Source organism: Battus philenor, unplaced genomic scaffold (assembly GCF_028537555.1).
Source record: "Battus philenor isolate CCGP_79_NKW_IND1 unplaced genomic scaffold, ilBatPhil1.0.hap1 SCAF_23, whole genome shotgun sequence".
Classification (NCBI taxonomy): Eukaryota; Metazoa; Arthropoda; class Insecta; order Lepidoptera; family Papilionidae; genus Battus; species Battus philenor.
Window position 1 is genome coordinate 5,967,452 of NW_027181686.1, and position 19,147 is coordinate 5,986,598.

At 33.3% G+C, this 19,147-nt stretch overlaps 2 protein-coding genes across 4 annotated transcripts; both read right to left on the reverse strand.

Moving 5' to 3' along the window:
• Positions 1-399: 399 nt before the first annotated feature.
• On the reverse strand, positions 400-2,685 carry Exo84 (exocyst 84). Of its 2 annotated transcripts, XM_068767469.1 has the most exons (2): positions 829-2,685; positions 539-737 (listed from the first exon to the last, which is right to left on the reverse strand). In XM_068767469.1, the coding sequence occupies exons 1-2, from the start codon at positions 2,590-2,592 to the stop codon at positions 627-629; spliced, it is 1,875 nt and encodes a 624-aa protein (XP_068623570.1). In that variant the 5' UTR covers positions 2,593-2,685; the 3' UTR covers positions 539-626. The 2 variants fall into 2 exon arrangements, with proteins under 2 accessions (XP_068623569.1, XP_068623570.1); XM_068767468.1 differs by having other exon boundaries at positions 400-2,685.
• Positions 2,686-3,708: 1,023 nt separating this feature from the next.
• aspr (asperous) lies at positions 3,709-14,987 on the reverse strand. 2 transcript variants are annotated; one of them, XM_068767433.1, is made up of 11 exons: positions 14,947-14,987; positions 13,691-13,757; positions 10,499-10,711; positions 8,993-9,084; positions 8,290-8,371; positions 7,779-7,870; positions 6,643-6,807; positions 5,900-6,122; positions 5,461-5,594; positions 4,347-4,494; positions 3,709-4,025 (listed from the first exon to the last, which is right to left on the reverse strand). In XM_068767433.1, exons 2-11 carry the CDS (start codon positions 13,755-13,757, stop codon positions 3,778-3,780), a joined length of 1,464 nt encoding a protein of 487 aa, XP_068623534.1. In that variant the 5' UTR covers positions 14,947-14,987; the 3' UTR covers positions 3,709-3,777. The 2 variants fall into 2 exon arrangements, with proteins under 2 accessions (XP_068623534.1, XP_068623535.1); XM_068767434.1 differs by lacking the exon at positions 14,947-14,987 and adding an exon at positions 14,709-14,727.
• Positions 14,988-19,147: the final 4,160 nt, after the last annotated feature.

Below are 19,147 nucleotides of genomic sequence, written 5' to 3' on the forward strand. Positions count from 1 at the left end.
ATAAAAATACCAATTGTCAATGTGAATTTACCCATGAAGTAAATATTTTAAATTATTTTTGTCATCACAGGTCTAATAAATTGCAGGGTTATCAATTTTTAATCCCAAAAATTTTGAAAATTCATAGTAATATAAATCTTATTAATGAGACATCTTCATCTTCACATCAATTAGCCCTTTCTTATTATCATGTACACATGCCCAATATGTTTAAAAACAAATTGTAACTTATTAAATTTTATGCAAAATTAAATGTTTTATTATTTATAGTCAAAGTGGGGAAGGCTGAATCAAATCATTGGAATGGCACTTTTCCTTAATGTTAATATTAGTGATAAATAAACACCATTTAAACCATGAAACCTTGGTTTATTAAAATTTCATATTCATTAACTTGCATATAATATAAATTTCAATTTGATCAGTTTTTAAATAAATTTACAAAAAATTTGCATGCTTACTAACTATATATTACAGTATTAAAGCTTCAGCATAAAAATAAACTTCGGTCACCACACTTTTCATATTTCAGTAATTTTACTCTCATAAATATTCATTGCTAGTGTATTTTGTGATGTTTGATTTCTTTGGAGGTGTTTTTACACCAAACTTCTTTCCTAAGGCAACTAACTTTTCATTGTCATAACCAATTTCTTCCTTGTAACATCTAAGCATAAGTGGCATGACTGTGTCCAAAATAAACTTGAAATTCTTCTGAGCATAACTTGAATCATTACCTATGGAGAGCATAAGGCGACTATTAAACACTGCATGTATACACTCATCTAATACATCCATCATATCTTTAGTCACTAGTTTCAGACCAACCTTTTGTACAGTTATTACAGACTGAGCAAACCATATGGTACTGCTAGACAAATCTACCCAAGTCTCATTAATTATGAACTTAGCTAAGATAAGGCCCAAATTTTCCATCTGTAATAAGAATTTATTAACATTTGCCTTTGTATGCATATTTACAGGAGTCCATTTATCTTCAGACACTTTCATTTTCATTGAATCTACAATTTTTTCCTTATACTCTCTTAAAGCCTTTATAATTGGAGTCCTCACACAACTATTCAATTGAAATCTAAGGTCTAGACCAAACTCACAAAAGAGACTGCATTGGTCCCTCAAACTCTGAACACATTCTAAAACAGAGTCCAATGCACATTGAGGGGTGAACACTTGTTTTATAATTTGACTCATTAAAATTCTTAATTGCATACTAGCCCAAACTATAAAAGCACTTATTTTGTTCTTAGGGAACAGTATAATAAATTCTGTTAAGGCATCACTTAGTGAACAAAAAAAAACCTCCCCTACTTGGTTAACATAGCTGTGGATAGAGCCTTCCAACTGTATGGCTTTAACATGAGCTTTTACAGTATGGCTACATATGTTCAGAAATAACTCACACGCTTGACTTGTCATGTTAAACTTATTGAGTATTAACACCGGATGCCGGGCGGACCGCAGTCCTCCTCGTGGGCTCCAATTATGACTAACATTAAGTTCTTTAAGTAATATCTCAGTTAAGGCTTTTTGTTTTTGTTCAATTTTCTTCAGGATATCTGCTCTTTGTGGATGGGTTTTGAAATCCTCTGTGTTGAGAGTATTTTGAGCTGACACCATTAACTCATAAGTTTTTTGAAAATGTCTTTCAACAAATAAAACATCTAACTCTTCTGTGACATCTAGTAGCCAATCTGGTAATGGCATTATTTGCGGAGATGGCATTTCTTCAACAGATAAACTAGGGGAGTCTAGACTTTCAGATTTGGGCTTATCTAGGCCTTCTTTTTTCTTTTGTTTAGAATTTTCTTTTTCTATGTGCATCTTTTTTGCTATGTCAAACTTATCCAGCCAATCCTTTTTTATTGTTAAACTATTGCATTGAAATACTCTAGTATCAGGAAAAGCTAACACTTTAAATGCCTGCTTAACTGTACCTAGATCTCGTACATTCACTACTGCTAGAGTGCTGATTGGGTAACTGGTTTGAAATTTATATCTCATAGGCCCACGTCGGTTTGAAATCCATGAGGTTAACATAAGAGAGTCATTAAATAAATAAACATGCATTCTCTGTAACGCCGTATTTTCTTCAGCATCAATCTCTAATAAGTCGCCCTCATGAAGCAACGTCCTGTCGGGCACATCCAAAAGGTTTAAGCAGCCTTCCACCTTCTCTGTAATAAGGTTGAGCTTATTCTTGCGCTGTTCTTCAGCTCTCTCAGCTTCTAAGTCGTGATTGTCTAAAGACTCACGAGAAATTGTGTTATCGTTACCCAATATAGACGCTTGTGATAACGTCGTAAGAACAGTACGCTGTTCGCTAAGTAGATGAGACAATTTATACATTTCAGCCTCTAGGTGGGATATCTCCGTGGCCGTTTCAATAAACTGCATGTAGTTCTCATAAACATTTTTCTTGAGGGCACTGGCGGTCTCATCGGCTAAGGTTTGAATTTTTTCTTTTTGCTGCTGTAACTCCTCCCCTCCGACACATGACTTCGCTAATTCTTTTACATAGCGGTCGGGTACAAATTCTGGCACAGCAAATTTTTCCATGTTTATATCGGACATCGTTTCGCATTAATATTTACTATTTCGCAGAATAACAATTTGTAAAAAATACTGTTTCGCTCATCATTCGATAATCGAACGACAGGACGTATCAATCAACCCACCAAATGTCAAAAATACGTTCCGTTATAGCAGTTTCTTGATAAACGTAAAACATGTAGTTTATTTCAGATGCAGCGTATATTTTCAAAAGTAAAATTCACAATCGTTAATATGTGACTGAAAATATATATTGTTAAATTTATACCACAAGGAAGCTATTAATGTTAATATGAGCTTAAGAAAGAATTTAAAATGTCTATTACACAAAAAATATCGACTTGTATCATAAAATAACTAATGTTGTTTTAATAAAATACGGTAATAAAAAAATGGGAAGTCGTCAGCTAAAGAAATTCACATCCTTACTATTTAGACTAATTTCTTTAAAATTATACAACTGTATTTTGTTTTTAAAATGAGCAAAATAGCATTTTTGTGTCCGCGTGGTAATTTAATTTGCGATTTTTTTCTTGTTAACTCCTTTATTTTATATATATATATATATTTATATATATATACATATATATATATATATATATATATATATATATATATATATATATATATATATATATATATATATACCCACACTATTGATCAATCATAAGTTTTCCACCTACGGGTTTACCAGCTTTACTAATGTTACAACTGTTTTGATATCGTTCTCTTCTAAAAAAAGAGTTCCGGTGAAGGTATCTTATTTATTATAGGCTGTTTCCAATTACGTCAAATGCATACTATATAACTTCACTGCTTGACAGTCGATCAAATAAAGCATCGAGAGATAATCGATGTATCCCAAAAATCTAAACAATGTCACCTACCAGTTCACAATAGAACTTTAAGTGTAGTGAATGATAATTTACACCCTTTCTCTCCTCTCTTGTTTAGAACTATCAAATTATATTTCGTTGTAACTTTTTTATAATTTATCTTGAGCTATTAATTTTTTAATTAGTTCTCTTCTGCGTTCTTACGCACACTATAGTAAACTAGATAAAATTAGTCAATCCTAAATCAATTTCATGAGTGCGGATTTTGAAAAATACTATCAAAATAAATAAAACAATTCAATAATTTTGCATGTGTTAAGTTTTTATTCATACATTATTTATAAGTAACTTCGATTTACGGCAATATATTTTATTCTTTCTTCTCGGTATCGTTTTTTTCAGTTTCCACTTGTTTCGGCTCCGTTTCCACTTGTTTTGTTTCAGCTTCCTTGGTACTGGGCTTAGGGGAGGCTTCAACGACAAGTTCAGTTGCTGTGACGGACGGAGCTTCAGGTTGAGAAGTGTAGTTTCCGTCACGTTTGAATCTATAGTAATAACGAGACGTGGCGGCCACTGAATTAGTCTCGTAGCAGTTTACAAGCGCGTCTCCATGGTGACCTACGAAAAATTATATCAATTAATTGTGTTTACCTTTTATAATTACTAAGACTTAATTATAAAATTCATATGAAGAGAATAAGTTCTATAATTATTGCCTAATTTTTGGATGACAATAAAACTGTTATTAAATTTCTATAAATAATCCAAAATTTATTTTAAACAATGTTAAAATTCCAATATGAAAACTATTTCCCACAAACTGTCAGATATAAGCGGATAATACGAGCGTAACAACTACATATCAACTTTCCTTGTAAAAGTTTAGACAAAGTAAATTAGTTAAAAAAACAAAACAAGGAAAAACACAAAACTGCTCACCATTAGGGCATGTACACACGGCAAGATGGCGGCGGCCCATACATACTGCCCCAGAGCCGCATTGAGTGTTACCCAAACATGGATCCACACACTGGTAGCCAACGCACGCCAAATGATCAGCGCATTGCGAGTCCAGCTCACACTCACCCTATAAATATAAAATATGCGATGTTTTTTTAAACTGTCGTTTAATTTTTATTCAATTTTTTACTTAACTTATACTACTGCTCAAATGACATTTGTAGATTCAGATTCAAGAGGGCAGGGCGCAGATAGTGTTTACCCTGTAATCTACCTGTGAGATCGCTGAACTCTTAGATCGTAAAGGCGGGCACTCAATAGAGTGACTAGGCTCAAGAGCCATTTCGGAGGGACTTTATGTGGACTGTCACTGGTCGATAACACCCGTTTTGCATTCCAATTCAAGAGCCCTTGAGGGGGCAGACCACCCCGTAAACATTTTGCGCTAGGAGAAGAAATGATGGAAAAACCTCTAGTAACGTTTTTATGTAGAACTATCAGTGATTAGTCATTGTCCGCAAGCCACGATAAGTAACCAATTAATTTATTAAATATGCGAACAAAAACTACATTTCTATTAGATATAGTCACCTTATTACGTTTGTATAGTTATGTTCCTCATACCAATGAATCATCAGTACGATGAAATTGCATAAATGTCAACTATTGCCATAATAAGTAAAGCACGGATTATGAAAAGGATTAGTTATTAATTTATAATAGGAATTCGTTAATTTGTATGTAACAAAGGCAGTAAGCCTTTTGTGTAATTTCATAAAATCTTTTTTTGGTAATTTTCAACATGCAAAAAAATATTCTTACCAAGTTTTATATCTATAACAGATATAAAACATTATCTGTTATAGATATAAAACTTGGCAAAAATATAGAGGTTCGAAAAGATGCATTTTTTATAGAAGCTTTTTCATACCAGTGAAAACAATTTTCGTACCTAATTTCAAGCATGTAAGCCTTCTGGTTCCGGCGATAACCTGGTAAGTCAGTTTGCAGATATTTTTTATGTACTATACAAGGTAAACGTCGCTGTACAATTATATTATAAATATATAAAATTATAATCAAATATAGTAACCCTTTCGCAAGAAACTAGTGCGTTTCCAATGTATCCGGTAGGACATGTGCAGACAGGCCGTTCGGCGCCCGTGCGGTCGTGGCCAGGAGTGCACTTGGCGTTCGCACCACAGGGGTTAGGTTCGCAAAGATCACCTGCAAACAAATTCCTATGAAAATATAATTATAATAAAATCGATATGTTTAAAAACACATTGTTTAAACTTTGAAGTCTCTTTCGGCTATAAAACAAAAAGACATTTACATATCAATCCAATCTTTATATATCGACTGCTTTTGGCAATACTGCCTACCCTTAACTTGGTCGGTTGCTGTTGCCCGCTAGGAGAAAATTAGCCGAATTACTTTGGTAATGATAACAGACAGAACAGTCTGAAACATTCATTTCGTTCGATACTTAAGATCTTACTTCTGAAATAATATTAATAGATGTTACTTACGCGCTTCAAAAGGCCTGCAGAATGAGAAAGGATCGCCGGTCATGTTCCTGGGACAGGAGCAGACGGGTGTTAAGCCGCGCAGGTTGCAGTCCGCGTTGACACCGCAAGCGTTGGTGCACGGATTCACGCACGCGTTGTACACGCACAGTGGCTTGTAGCTCGGGCACTGGCTATCCGACTCGCACTCCGCCGTACAGATCCGGTAGGGGTCGCCGAAGTAACCCTGCGGTTTTATTTCATCATCATAAATGTTTCAACCATAGGACAATGGGTTACAATAAGACTAGTTGAGAGCGGTCTACGTCTAGCGTTTTCCGACCATGTTAACAAGGTCACCGGTCCACCGTTGTTCTCCACTTTAGAACTTTAACTTTCCGAATAATTTATTCATTTTATTATCGACATAAGCGCCCAATTTGTATGTACATTTACAGTACATGAAATTAAATATTTCCGAAGTGCCAAATCATATGCTTTTAGAATTTATAAGTTTGATTTTAAGATCTACTGGCGGCCTTAAAATTACTGTATGAGGTAGAATAGGGTAAGAGGTTACGTGACGCTATGGAGGGATTTGTTGTTCAGCAAAGTGAATAGCCCAAGTATTGCGATGGACAAATAAGTGAGAGTGAGAGGGACCGCTGTCGTCGTCCAATAAAGAAAGATGACAGGAGACTGAGCATTAGAAGAAAACGCTACGAGGTTTTATCTACCAATTATAATATAAGTATTAGTGATCTTACCCGTGGACACTTGCAGATGGCGCGATGCGCCGCCACTGTCTCGCAGTCGGCGTTGACGCCGCAGTCGCTGCAAGGGCTCGTGCACTTGAAATTGCGACACGACTGCTGGGTGCCGCAGTCGCTGTCCGACTCACACTCATGCGTACAGCCTGCCAGGGGACTTCCCTGTAAAGCAATCAAGCACGTTTTAACACATTCAAGATATTATCGGAACACCAAACGCATCGAGTTACAGTTCAAACTGATACTCCCGGCGCTTACGCTCAGATAATCCACGGATGGTTAGGCGTCCCAAACGACTTAAACAGCAATGTGGCGGAATGTCAAGGCCTGGTACGATGATTTCAAAGGAATCGTCACAGCATTTTACCGATGTCAAGACTACTAGGCCATTTAAAACACGGTGACAGCTTCACTAATGAGCAAGCAGAATATGTTAATTATGTTCAAACAAAATTTCATGAAATCAATAACCTAGGAAAAGTCAAATTTATCATACACTTCTCGCCATATCTTTCAATTAACATATCGAAGTTTACAACAAATTTAAGGACTATAGGTTACTCACGTGACGAAAATAGGATCTAACTGTTGTCGCTGTTTTAAGCGTGTACACTTTATCAATTAGATCATAGCAAATTAGTAAACCGTATTCATGCTTTTTGGTGTAAACTCTTCAGCTGTAGTGCTACAGAAACCGCTGTACTGCAGCTTAGGAAACCGCTGAAAGGTGGGGACCGAGGAATAAAGACCATGAACGCCTCCGCCATGAGCGTTGACGGATGACTGACGGTACGAGACGGCTAATACTCTTCCTCTTCTCACCACGCGCATAATTAAGGGGCGTTACGGCAGCACTATTGTCAACAGGACACAGCTTAAAAGTTAATTTCTTTCTTATTCCGAACAAACTATTGCTATTCAATATAAACGCAGAAGAAAATGCCTAAAAAACTTTAAATTTTTTCCATTGAAATGAAGATGAAGACAAAACATTCATTAATCTATGCTTGAAACTGTTAAAATTTACTATTTATTATGTAAGATATTCAATCTCGTGTTGCCTATAAATTTTGACACGTTATATCTTAAAGTATCGATGATACCTTTAGTATCCATAAAATAAATATACTTACTCTGTATCCAGGGAGACAAGTACAGACAGCCTGATTGTTAGCGACGTGGCATTTCGTGTTCACTCCACACGGGGAGGGATGACACGCCTCCTCTGAAAGAAATGACAACAGTCTACATGTTCATTTATTATTTTTATTTATCCATACTATATATCTCCTATAATGATATTCAATCTAAAATCAAACTACACGAGTTCCAAGCGCAACTTGATTTTAGAAAAGCGCGCAATAATCTAATTATACTTAAATAACATATTTAGCATATTAAAATTTGTTAAATGTTATAAAAATTGATGTTTATAGGCTTAAAGTGTAAAATGTAAACCGTAAATTTTTTTAAATACTTTTTTTATAAGAATTAAAGTAATGAATAATAATAAAAAATGGCAAAGTAATAAATTGTTTCGCAAACGTAGCATGTAAGCAAAGAAACAAAATCAATCTTATTGAAAACTATCGCTGCTCATCATTATAAAGTACAAACAATATAAATGTACTAATAAAAAAATACCTGGGTCTGCAATCCTGCACGCGGTGAATGGGTTACCAGTATATCCGGCGGGACAGGTGCAAACAGGGATATGCTGACGGACCTGGAATATTTTTAATACCTGTATTGAAAGCTCACAAGAATTAGCAAGATAATAATATGATAAGTTTTACATAAGTTTTACAGCAGGTTTTAAAATCTGATTACTTGATTAATCCAGCTAAATCATTAGCTCGCCTTATTAACAGGTTAAAACATGAGCTGTGGAGACTTCCACGTCTTTTTACAATCTTGTACCCACGGAGCCTATTCGCCTAGGCACATGCGATCTGTGCGCTATATGTATTACTCGTCAGTACTTCATCTAGTCGATTCGTTGTGCTATGTCGGTACGAGTCTCCTCGTTCTAGATCTTACGAGATCGTCGTAGAGAAATCCCGAACATATTCCACTCAATTGCTCATTAAGCGATTTTGAGCTTCGAGGAACCAAGTTTCATCACATATTTGTCGTAGACCTTCGTCTTGATACTAAGGGACATTGGCCGAGAAGATATTTTAAAATCTCCGAACGCTACCCAGCAGCGAGATGAATTCGACGATAGACTTTTTTCTCAAAGTTGGACATAGACTGTTTGCTTCAGATACACATAAGAGTCCACATCTTCCAGAATCGACTCTGCAGCTGATGTTAAATAACAAATTAATGATGAAGTAATACTCACGTCACAATTGGCGTTGACACCACAAGCTCCTTCGCATGGGTTTATGCAATGCTGGTTCACGCACGACTGGTGTCCACGGCATTCCTCGTTGCCTGAAACATTTTTTCTTTACAACCCTATACTTTCTTATTAAGTTGATATTTTGTTTTCGTCCTGTTAAGAAAAATATATACGCCCGGCAGTATGAGACCTGTTGGATATCTACGCAACTTCTAAATAAACCGATATCAAGTCAAAAAGCACCTTTTTATTTCTAGTTAGTATAAATGTGCATCATGAGCTTGTTTAATAATCTTTGTAAGGAGCTTATTAATAATAATAAATTTGTAATTCAATATTCATTTATAATTGTAATAATTGTAAAACTGGACATCCGTCAAAACTTTTTTATAATTAATTCACATAAAAGTGAACTATTCTATTGAGGCGTTACCAATAAATATGAATAAGTGTGGTCGCATTCAGTTACCAAGGATCAACACACAATAGTTATAACATTTGCAATTGTAACGCGGAAATAAGACAAAACCCACACCGGTATGACCAAGTTTTGCTAACATCTCGACTTAGAAACGGATAGTAAATCTGTATTGACGTATACCAATTTACTGTTGATTGAATAATAATGATGTAACCATGATAAAAACAACTCCACATATTTTTTTTTGTTTCCTGTTTGTATAATGAATATTCATTTATAATTTTTGCTATGTCTAGAAAATTGTTTTTATTTATATTAGGAAATCTGTTAAAAATTAAATGGTTTGTTTTAGTTCTTTTCTAAAAAAAAAAAAAACAAAGCACACTTTGATAAAATATGAATAAAATTTACGAACGCATTTCTATTTTTAATACTAAACTTAGTTACAGTTTAATTATTATTTTATAACACGTAGCCCGCTTAGGCATTTGATAATGTAAATAGAATTTTGTGCTTATTTTAAAAACTTAATTCAAAATGAATTTCGATTACTATTTTTTTAATTATCATCATTCATAATCATTTCAGCCGTAAGACGTCTACGGCTACACATCGGCCTCCTTCAAAAATTTCCAAAAAGACCGGTCGAACTGCCGACCTGAATTCAATGTTTTCCGACGTCTTTTTACAAGATTGTCTGTCCAATTAGTGGGTGGTCTACACTCAAAAACTTTAAGACCCCCGGCAATTGTTTGGCGCGCAATGCGGCATGGTGGTCATTGCCACTTCAACATGCCAATAAGCCATCTCCTCATTCCTGACTCGAATTTTTAAATATTATAATGTATTTAAATTATGGGTGAACATATAATGCAAAGAAATTCTTAAAACTTTTCAATGATCAAAGTAGTCATTAAATGTTGAAAGATATTTTGATGAATCAAATAACAATTTTTCAATCTAAAACTTTCTAAGTATCATAGCGAAATTAATAGGCGTACTTTACTTTTGTTTCGATTACACGCTATAGCAGTGTTACCAGTGTGTTGAGAGTGTTTTATATCCTTAGTTCTGCTAATACTTACTAACACACTCAATCTTTATGCATTGCGACAATGGATCGCCCGAGTAGCCGGGCAGGCAGGCGCACACGGGCCGCACACTGCCGTGGGTGCAGTGAGCACCAACACCGCACGTGTGAGGGCCGCACTTCACCAGTTCGTCGGATATCGATCGCCCATGCTCGTACAGATTCTGCCCGTAGTACCCTCTTGGGGAATAGTTGTAATATCTTTGCGCTGTTGATAAACACAAAACTATTAATATATTAGTGTAACACACTGCTCGTCTGTGGCATTTTACATACGAGCTGCATATGAAGCGACCTGTTTCGATTAGAAGAACCAAACCTCTTTGGACTTTTAAATCTTTCAAAGTTGCATTATCATTGTTCATGAAATATACAATTAAGTAATGAATAAATAAATAAATGAAGTATTTTTATTCATTAATATATTTGGCTTTGTAAAAGTACTTTTTCGTAAGGTAGTCGTCTAACGCGTGGGCTCAATATGATATCGTGAATGACATATGTCTTTTAGATGTTATCAGTTTTCCTTCAACGTTGTGAACAGTTACAATATTCATTTATTTATATTCACTTTGGAACATTTGCAATGATTACTTGTGAACAACATGCGAAGAATATCACAAGAGTCAATCTTAAATTTAATAGAAACTAGGAGCTCTTATTTGATGACATTCTACTCAATATACTTACACTGTTACGAAGGTTCAAAACACGATCTGATTTAAGAAGGTCAAATGTAGCATGATCTGATTTAAGAAGGGTCACAAGTAATCTTGTAATGTTCTCATATTTTTTGTACCTAAATGATGTCTATGTACTATTAGATTGATGTAAGTACTCAATGTTATCCAAATTAAGAAGTCATACATTGGAAGTGATTGTTTTGTGACTGTTTCCAGAACAAAGACCAATGGGTTGTTAACGCTAACAGTATTTATCTAAAGATGTTTGTATAATAATTTAAGCAACTTTAGATAGCTTATTGTTTGCCAGAACAAAGTCCATTGAGTTATTTTGTTTTCGCGACTATACATAGTTCTCTATCCTTTAGTGAAGTCAGTCCGTTCGTAATAGCACTACAGCTAAATCATAGTTTAGTCTCTGATCAGTCTTAGTTAAGTTTTTACGTCTAAATGTTCTTTCTTTGCAATAAATATTATATTTATTATGACCCTGTACGGTTTTTATTTTCAAGACCCCTTTCTGACCTACAAACATTACAATCTTATTACAGTTCGATCAACACACTCCAAAGCTTCTTTATCACTTAAAATACTTTTCTTAAACAGAAACTTTTCATGTACTCAAGATTGATTATGACAAAATTGTTCAAGTAACCGTACCAAATGTACTTCCATTATTGCAATCTTACTCCGATTTGATCTATAAGTAACTGACCTAAGTAATCATGAACACAATGTACTTTTTTTAATATTACAGAAGTCATTACGTGCATTGTTTTATGAACTGATACAAAAAATAAACAACATTAATCAAGCTTAAGTTTGATTAACCGCACAGCCTACAAGTCACCGACTAACAAGGCCTTGACGAGATCCTTATAAGCACGCGGCTAAGCGACGCCCACGCGCGTCCTTTGTGACCGGAATTAACGATTCATTATCAAGTTCAATTACAATCAAAAACTAAAGTGTTGTTCTCCAAACAATATACTTGATGATTGGGTGATGGCTTTTCTAGGTAAAGACTTTAAAAAGTCAATGAATAGTTTATTTTCTGTCAGTGGCACACTCTATCTAAAACTCAAAAACTCAATGGTTTCAGAAATAATAAATAACGTAATGATAATAAAGTAAGAAAAGACGTTTTCGAATTTGGATTACTACATATTAAAATTAATTATAATCATTGTAGACAGAACTGCCAGAAATTATTAGGCAGCTGTTATTTAAAAATTTCAGAAAGTAAATACTATACACAGGGTGATTCGAAAAAGCTATAACCTATTATATATATGTAAATATAATATATATTTACTTTTTTGTACATACTAACAGACAATCCGCCCGCTACGCAGACTTAAAGTATGCCGCCACCCTTTTCTCCCCATTGTGGTGGGAATTTCGTAAAATCCAATTGACAAAACAAATATTCTTACTTAATTTCAAATATGTAAGTCATATGGTTGCAGAGTTATGGTGATAAGTAAGTACAACATAATCTCATATATATTACTAGATCGAAGAAGTCTTTTCATAAGTAGTATGTGTGTGTTGATTTGAAATAAAATCTCTATTTGTGTCTAGCTGGTTTTATCCATATTAAAAAGCTTACATTTTACAAAAGAAACAAGTTAATAAATTATTATTCGAGTTATATTTCATATTTTTATTTCTGTGAAAATGAGTGAATGTAATCAAACAATTCGATTTTATATTATTACTTCGGAAAGAAAAAAATGCAACGCTAGGGCCGAAAAGTTTGGTGACGTTTATGGATTTAATGCTTTAAGCGTTTTCAATTCGAAAATTGTAATGTCAAAAATGCACCTCGCTCTAGTCACCCAGCTTCGGATAAATTGAGCGTAATAATTATAAAAAGTGGATCAAGACCGATATTTAGATATACCGATCTTGATTATTACGTAACCAAAGAATTGAAAATTGACCACAAAATAATTTCGGCCTATTTGAAAAAGTACTAAACGAAACTTAATGAACCGTGTACTCATTTGCAATTTTAAACTGAGGTGAATTAATCAATAGGAAGGTTGTGGTCTTTCATTATTATAACGCTAAACCACACGTCTTTAGTCACCCATCAAAAATTAAAAAAGTTTGGCTGGGAAGTTACAAAACATCCACCACATAACCCTGACCTTGCACTTTCCGATTTCCATTTTATTTTGGACTCTCCGGAACTCATTAAATAATTTCAAGTTAATCTCTTGAGGACTACTATAACTACATGTTTCGATTTTTTATATATATACTTTAGTTATATAAATAAACTATGAATAAAATGTATCGAATTTCAATATAAAACGCGAAGTAACCTTTTCCCAACATATTATAACACAAATAATTACGATTATATAAATAACACTCCTTGAATATCTATAAATGTAGAAGTAATGATAACTTACTTTAATCAAGATAATAATACATGTTTCTGTTAACAGTTTTGAAAATAAAATGCAGAAAAATTATGATATTTAAAAACTTACCATCAACGCAAGATTGAAGAAAAGCGAATAGCACCAATGGTGCTAAATAGAGCAACCTGCTCTCCATCTGTAAATTATTCATTTCGTTACATTTTGTTTTTTCAAACAAAAATAATCAAAACTGAATCAAACTTACTAACAAAAAAAAATATTGCAAAAATAAATTTTGTATATCGATAAATATAATTTAAGAAATTAAACTTATCTAATTAGTAAGATAACATTTTTATCATTATCATTGACAAATATTAAAATACACATCGTCATATTTTTCTGCAGAAATCAGCAATGAAAAAAATACTATGACCTTAAATTTTATAACAAGTTAAATGATTCACTAAAGGCTTAACGAACAACATTATTTGCAAAAGCATGCCAGTGGGTTTGACCGACATGACGTAATGAGTTCATATAATAGTATTGGGTTAGTGTTAAGTAATAAATGATTTATGGAAAATGACGTTAAACGTCTGTGTTAATATGGACACACGACGGAAATTCCCGAATATAGAAATAGATTTCCGAAAACCGAGACTACTTCAAATAACCACTATTTTGGGTTTTGTTAGTGTATCTGTGGCTAAAAACGACTTGAAAATACCGCGAAAAGAATTGTTTAAATCTGTTGTAAAGTCATACCCAATAGGTACAATAAGAAAAAAGCTTTTATATTTTATTTTCAACTAAATCTTTATAGTTTTTTTTAGCTATTTATAACCAATACAATAAAAAATATATTGTAATGATTATTATTATTGGAATTAATTATATTGATGCACGACATTATAAACTGCTTTATAGTATTGTAACAGTAAATGAAGGACATTCATATCTCAATGACAAAGGGTAGTATACATATTAAACGACTATATCTTTATCTACTTTCAATATATATATAAATAAACTATACAAAGATTATCAATTAACCACAGGTGACCCATTTACAAATATTTAGAAAACGTACTGAACATATCTTAATAAAAATAATATACTATTGCGAACATTCCCTTGATCTTACCTTTAGTTTAGTTAGTTAATATTTGTCACTGACTGTTTTATTTATTTTATTTATGTTACATTTATATATACAAAAAATTATTAAACTGGAATATTAGCTTTAGCTCAACTTAATTTAAAAATATTTAGATTCAATATGTTACATTAATTCATGTTGTTAATAATTAAAATTAATAAAAAAAATATACAACCTACGGCGTTATTTTAGCACAATTTTTAAGCGATAATCACAAACTTACATCTGTTCGTTAGCGTGAGTCGAGAAGGAAAACATGTTCGCCAGAGACTCTAGGCCTCCTTATACTGACTCTTGGCGCCTACGCTTACTTTAGAGTAAGTAGAGTAACTTCCGAATAAATAAAAATATATTTTAATTTATAAACTGTAATAATCACAGATTTTATTAATACAAAATTCTATTGAGTTGAAGGTTAGGGGTTAATATTTTTTTAATACATATGTATTAAAAAGATCTTTTTTTTAACTTTGAAGAACACTTTTACTCTCACGCCAAATATGGAGTTCTCAAACTTCATGGTTAATCATAAATGATGTCACTTTACCATTCCGCGAATTAAAATCGCGCACGATCTAATTTTGGCTTTCAAAATATTATATTAATTTTTCTGAATATACTTTGATGTTCATTTTATGGAAGTGGGATCTGGACTTGGAATTTTATTAAGCATTGGAGGCCATGAAAACCCGGACTCAGCTTGAAAACTGCTTTGTCGCCACACCATCGCATCTACTGGTGATGGTTTGAGAGATATATTTAATAGAAACACTACTGATGGGCTGAGGATATAAGCACATAGGCGGTCATTTATTGAAGAAATAGATCTGAAGATATAACCCCCCCCCCCCCTCTCGGCCGTCGCTGCGCCTGTCCATCCGCGCACAAACTTAAGGCGCAGTACAGCGGTTTTGGTAGCACTATAGTGATAGCTGGAGGGATAAAGGTCGGATTTGCCTCATTCTCGTATTTCTGTGGATCACTTCGGAAAAGCCATTATTACGCTACAGTAATCAGACATCTCCAGACGTGGCAGTCCAGAATGGAAGAAAAATAGATCTTAGTAATAACCAAGCTTTGTAGAACCATCTCCATAAATTGAACTTTTTGAATAATTGAAAAAAACATACAGGTGTTAAATGGCTAATTACTCTCACCGCATCTCTTTATCGTTGCCCTTGACAGTATCATAGAAAAAATTAACGCTGGGTGAAGTGGCATCGAGTAGGGACTAACTAAAGTCATGGAAGACGCTTGGACTTGAGCCACGCTGATGACCTGTCACATGTGTCTCACCAATATGCAAACAAAAATAAGGTTTTGTGACTTAAAGCTGCAACTGATAGTCTGAAAATTACCACGGTAAATATGTATATAAACCATGGCGATGCAACATTCAGACCAACTTGAAACGCCTGGTCAACTTAGAGCTATCTGAAGCACAACCTCAAGATCGATCCACCCAAAAAGCGGCACCATTATAGTGGATGCTGAATCACACTTATTTATTTAAAATATATCAATAGCCTGATATCCAAAATATTATTTCATAAATTTTATCGTGAATGAAATGTTAATATGTCATGAATGCTAATATAGTATAGTGGTATGCAAAAGTTTTGTAACAAAATTCAGTTATCGTGCAGACCAGCGCAGAAAAGAATATAGAAAATTCCTCATCACATTGATTTCCACTTGTTTTGCAACTGGACATAATAGTCGTAGCTGAACTATAACGAACGAACAAAGTAAGCCGTCCAAATCACGCCGGCTGTCTCCTTATGGAAAATAATAAAACACAATTGGAGATAGATGTATAAATACAAAATCTGTTTAAACCTAAGGTTAAACACTTTAAATTCGAATCACGTCGCCAACAGGAAATCTTTCTTCTATTTACGTCTTGACTCACTTCCTTTTTCTCGATGTTAGTAACATTAACAGATTATAAGTTAGACATGTACAGAATTTCGATGAAGCTTGACTATGCTTGCTATTCCTAGAATAATATACTGATTACAATAAGCCCCAAGAAGAATAAAAATTGTATTAGTTTATAATATTCTAATCGGTCATGGTAGCGTTCTTTGGGTGCGGCCCGTGACTTGCAGTGGGCATCTATCGGCTGATATGATGCTGATGATAATGCTGTAGCTGCAAAACATAAAACTACATATGTTATCGTCCAATTACTGACCCGCGAGTGCCAACCGACGGCACACTTCAGCCAAAGAGAAAATAATCAGCTGACGTCGACTTTGAACAACGCCTAAAGTGCAACAGAATACGAGTTGACAAATGTCATCACCACGAGCCATTCATGCCCTGCGCACCTGTGGGAACCCTTCACGATATTATACCCGCTGTGTAAATAGCCATGTAAAAATAATACAAGTATGCCATTATAGTGTTTCGTATGGAACAGTCATGCGATTTTCTTTACACAATAGTCTTTTGTTTTATTTAGGATAGAAAACCTAAAATTCTCCATTCCTAAAATACATTCTAAGATCATCAAAACCAATAATGAAACAAATCTATTTTAACTATATAATTTAAAATGTAGCTTGTTTTTAATATTAATTTACGTGATGTGTATAATATTGTCTTTTTGTCGGAATATTTTATAAAGATCTTTGCACCCCAGGAGACCTCTGAGGACGGCTATTGATGCCATTCTTGCCAAAATAATCCCAAAAATTTTTCAATTGTTAATTAAATTAATAAGTAAAAACATGGAACGGTATCTTTAAAATAAGAATATGGTAATACATTACCAGCGCATCTATTAAATGACGTTAAAATAAGTGTACCATGACAGTAGCCACCTAGAAACCCAACGGGCCTTGATGCTAAGATTTTTTGTTACATAAATGAAAAACTATAGCAAGTAATGACAGTATAAAACGTTAAAAATACAAAATATCATGTTTTATATATAAAAAGAAAACTATGGTTTTCTCTACATTTAAAATATAATTTTACGAACTACCTATAATATTTACTCATTTAACACGAACAATATCATCTCAAATGGTTCGAAAAGACAAATCAATGCGTTTAGCGACGAATAAATTTACAATAACTTACAAACAGGTTGATAATATAGTTTAATATTCCAATATCCGAAAAAAGGATTTCCTTCCAATAATAAAAACCTAATACGAATCAGAGAAGATCCAACTTGGAAAACACGCCCATTATCCATTTTAAATATCAAACTTAACATAAAATTTTGGCTTGCGGAATAAAAACACATTTTCATTAAGTTAGTACGAAGTCAGTCGGTCTACAGCCCACATTATTACGTAATATTATATTGATGATATCAACTACCTCTTAATTAATGCTCTATTTTCTTTTTAAAGTTATACCTATATAGTATTAACAAAATTAATTTATTTGTATTAACCCATTAAAATAAGAAAAAAAAATAGTTTCAATTAACCAAAAAAAAAGATATTTTGAAAATGGTTCAAATATTTGTCGAAATACAAACTTTATCCTCATCAAAAAAAAAACTTTTTGTAACAGGCTACCATCAACGAGCAATGTTAATTTTAAAATTCTGTGAATTCCTGTGGTAGTAATTGCGTCAACAACGTTTGCAATACGATTTTGGTTTTAGGATGTTTTTTTAACCAAAATGAAATTTTATTTATTTTGAATAATTCAAGTTCATGAAATATTACAATTTAGATTACGATAATAGAACAGTTGTAGTTCTCGAGATTTGAAAAAGGTATTTATGTTAGTACCCCATTTTAGATACTAATGAACAATAATATATGTAGTATATGTATCAATAGTAACGATGTATATGAAGAATTAAAAATTAAGCTCAAAACAATTTTAACTGGATTAAAAAAGCTCCATATTTGGATACACAACGAACGGAAAGTAATCTGTCTAATCACTTGTTAGTCTTTGAATTGTTGAATTGAATACGCATTGTTATCATAAAGAAAGGTTTCCATGCGTCATGTTATAGGAAATTGTGGCACTTGCATTGTTTAATTAATGATGGGTACAAGATAGATAATAATTCATACATTTACAATTTTCACAATTTATCACTCGCAATGCGTCTACAGAACGAAATCGACAGTAAATGGTAATGTTATCCCAAAAATTATTAATTACGTACTCTATTACGAAAACCTTGAAAAGATGTAAACCCATAAAATTATATTGACTTTTCACAATAGAAAAGTAAGTAAGTAAATGCAAATTTTAAAACATATAGTTTTTAAACAAGTTGTAATGGACCATGCGGTGATGGCTTGTAATGAGTCGCAGAACAATACATTGAATGTATGTGTGTGTGTGTGAAAAGTTGTTATATATTATAAAGTATGAAGATCTAAATGACCAGTATACCCTACAAAGAAAACAGAATTAGCGGATTGGACAATACCGTAAAT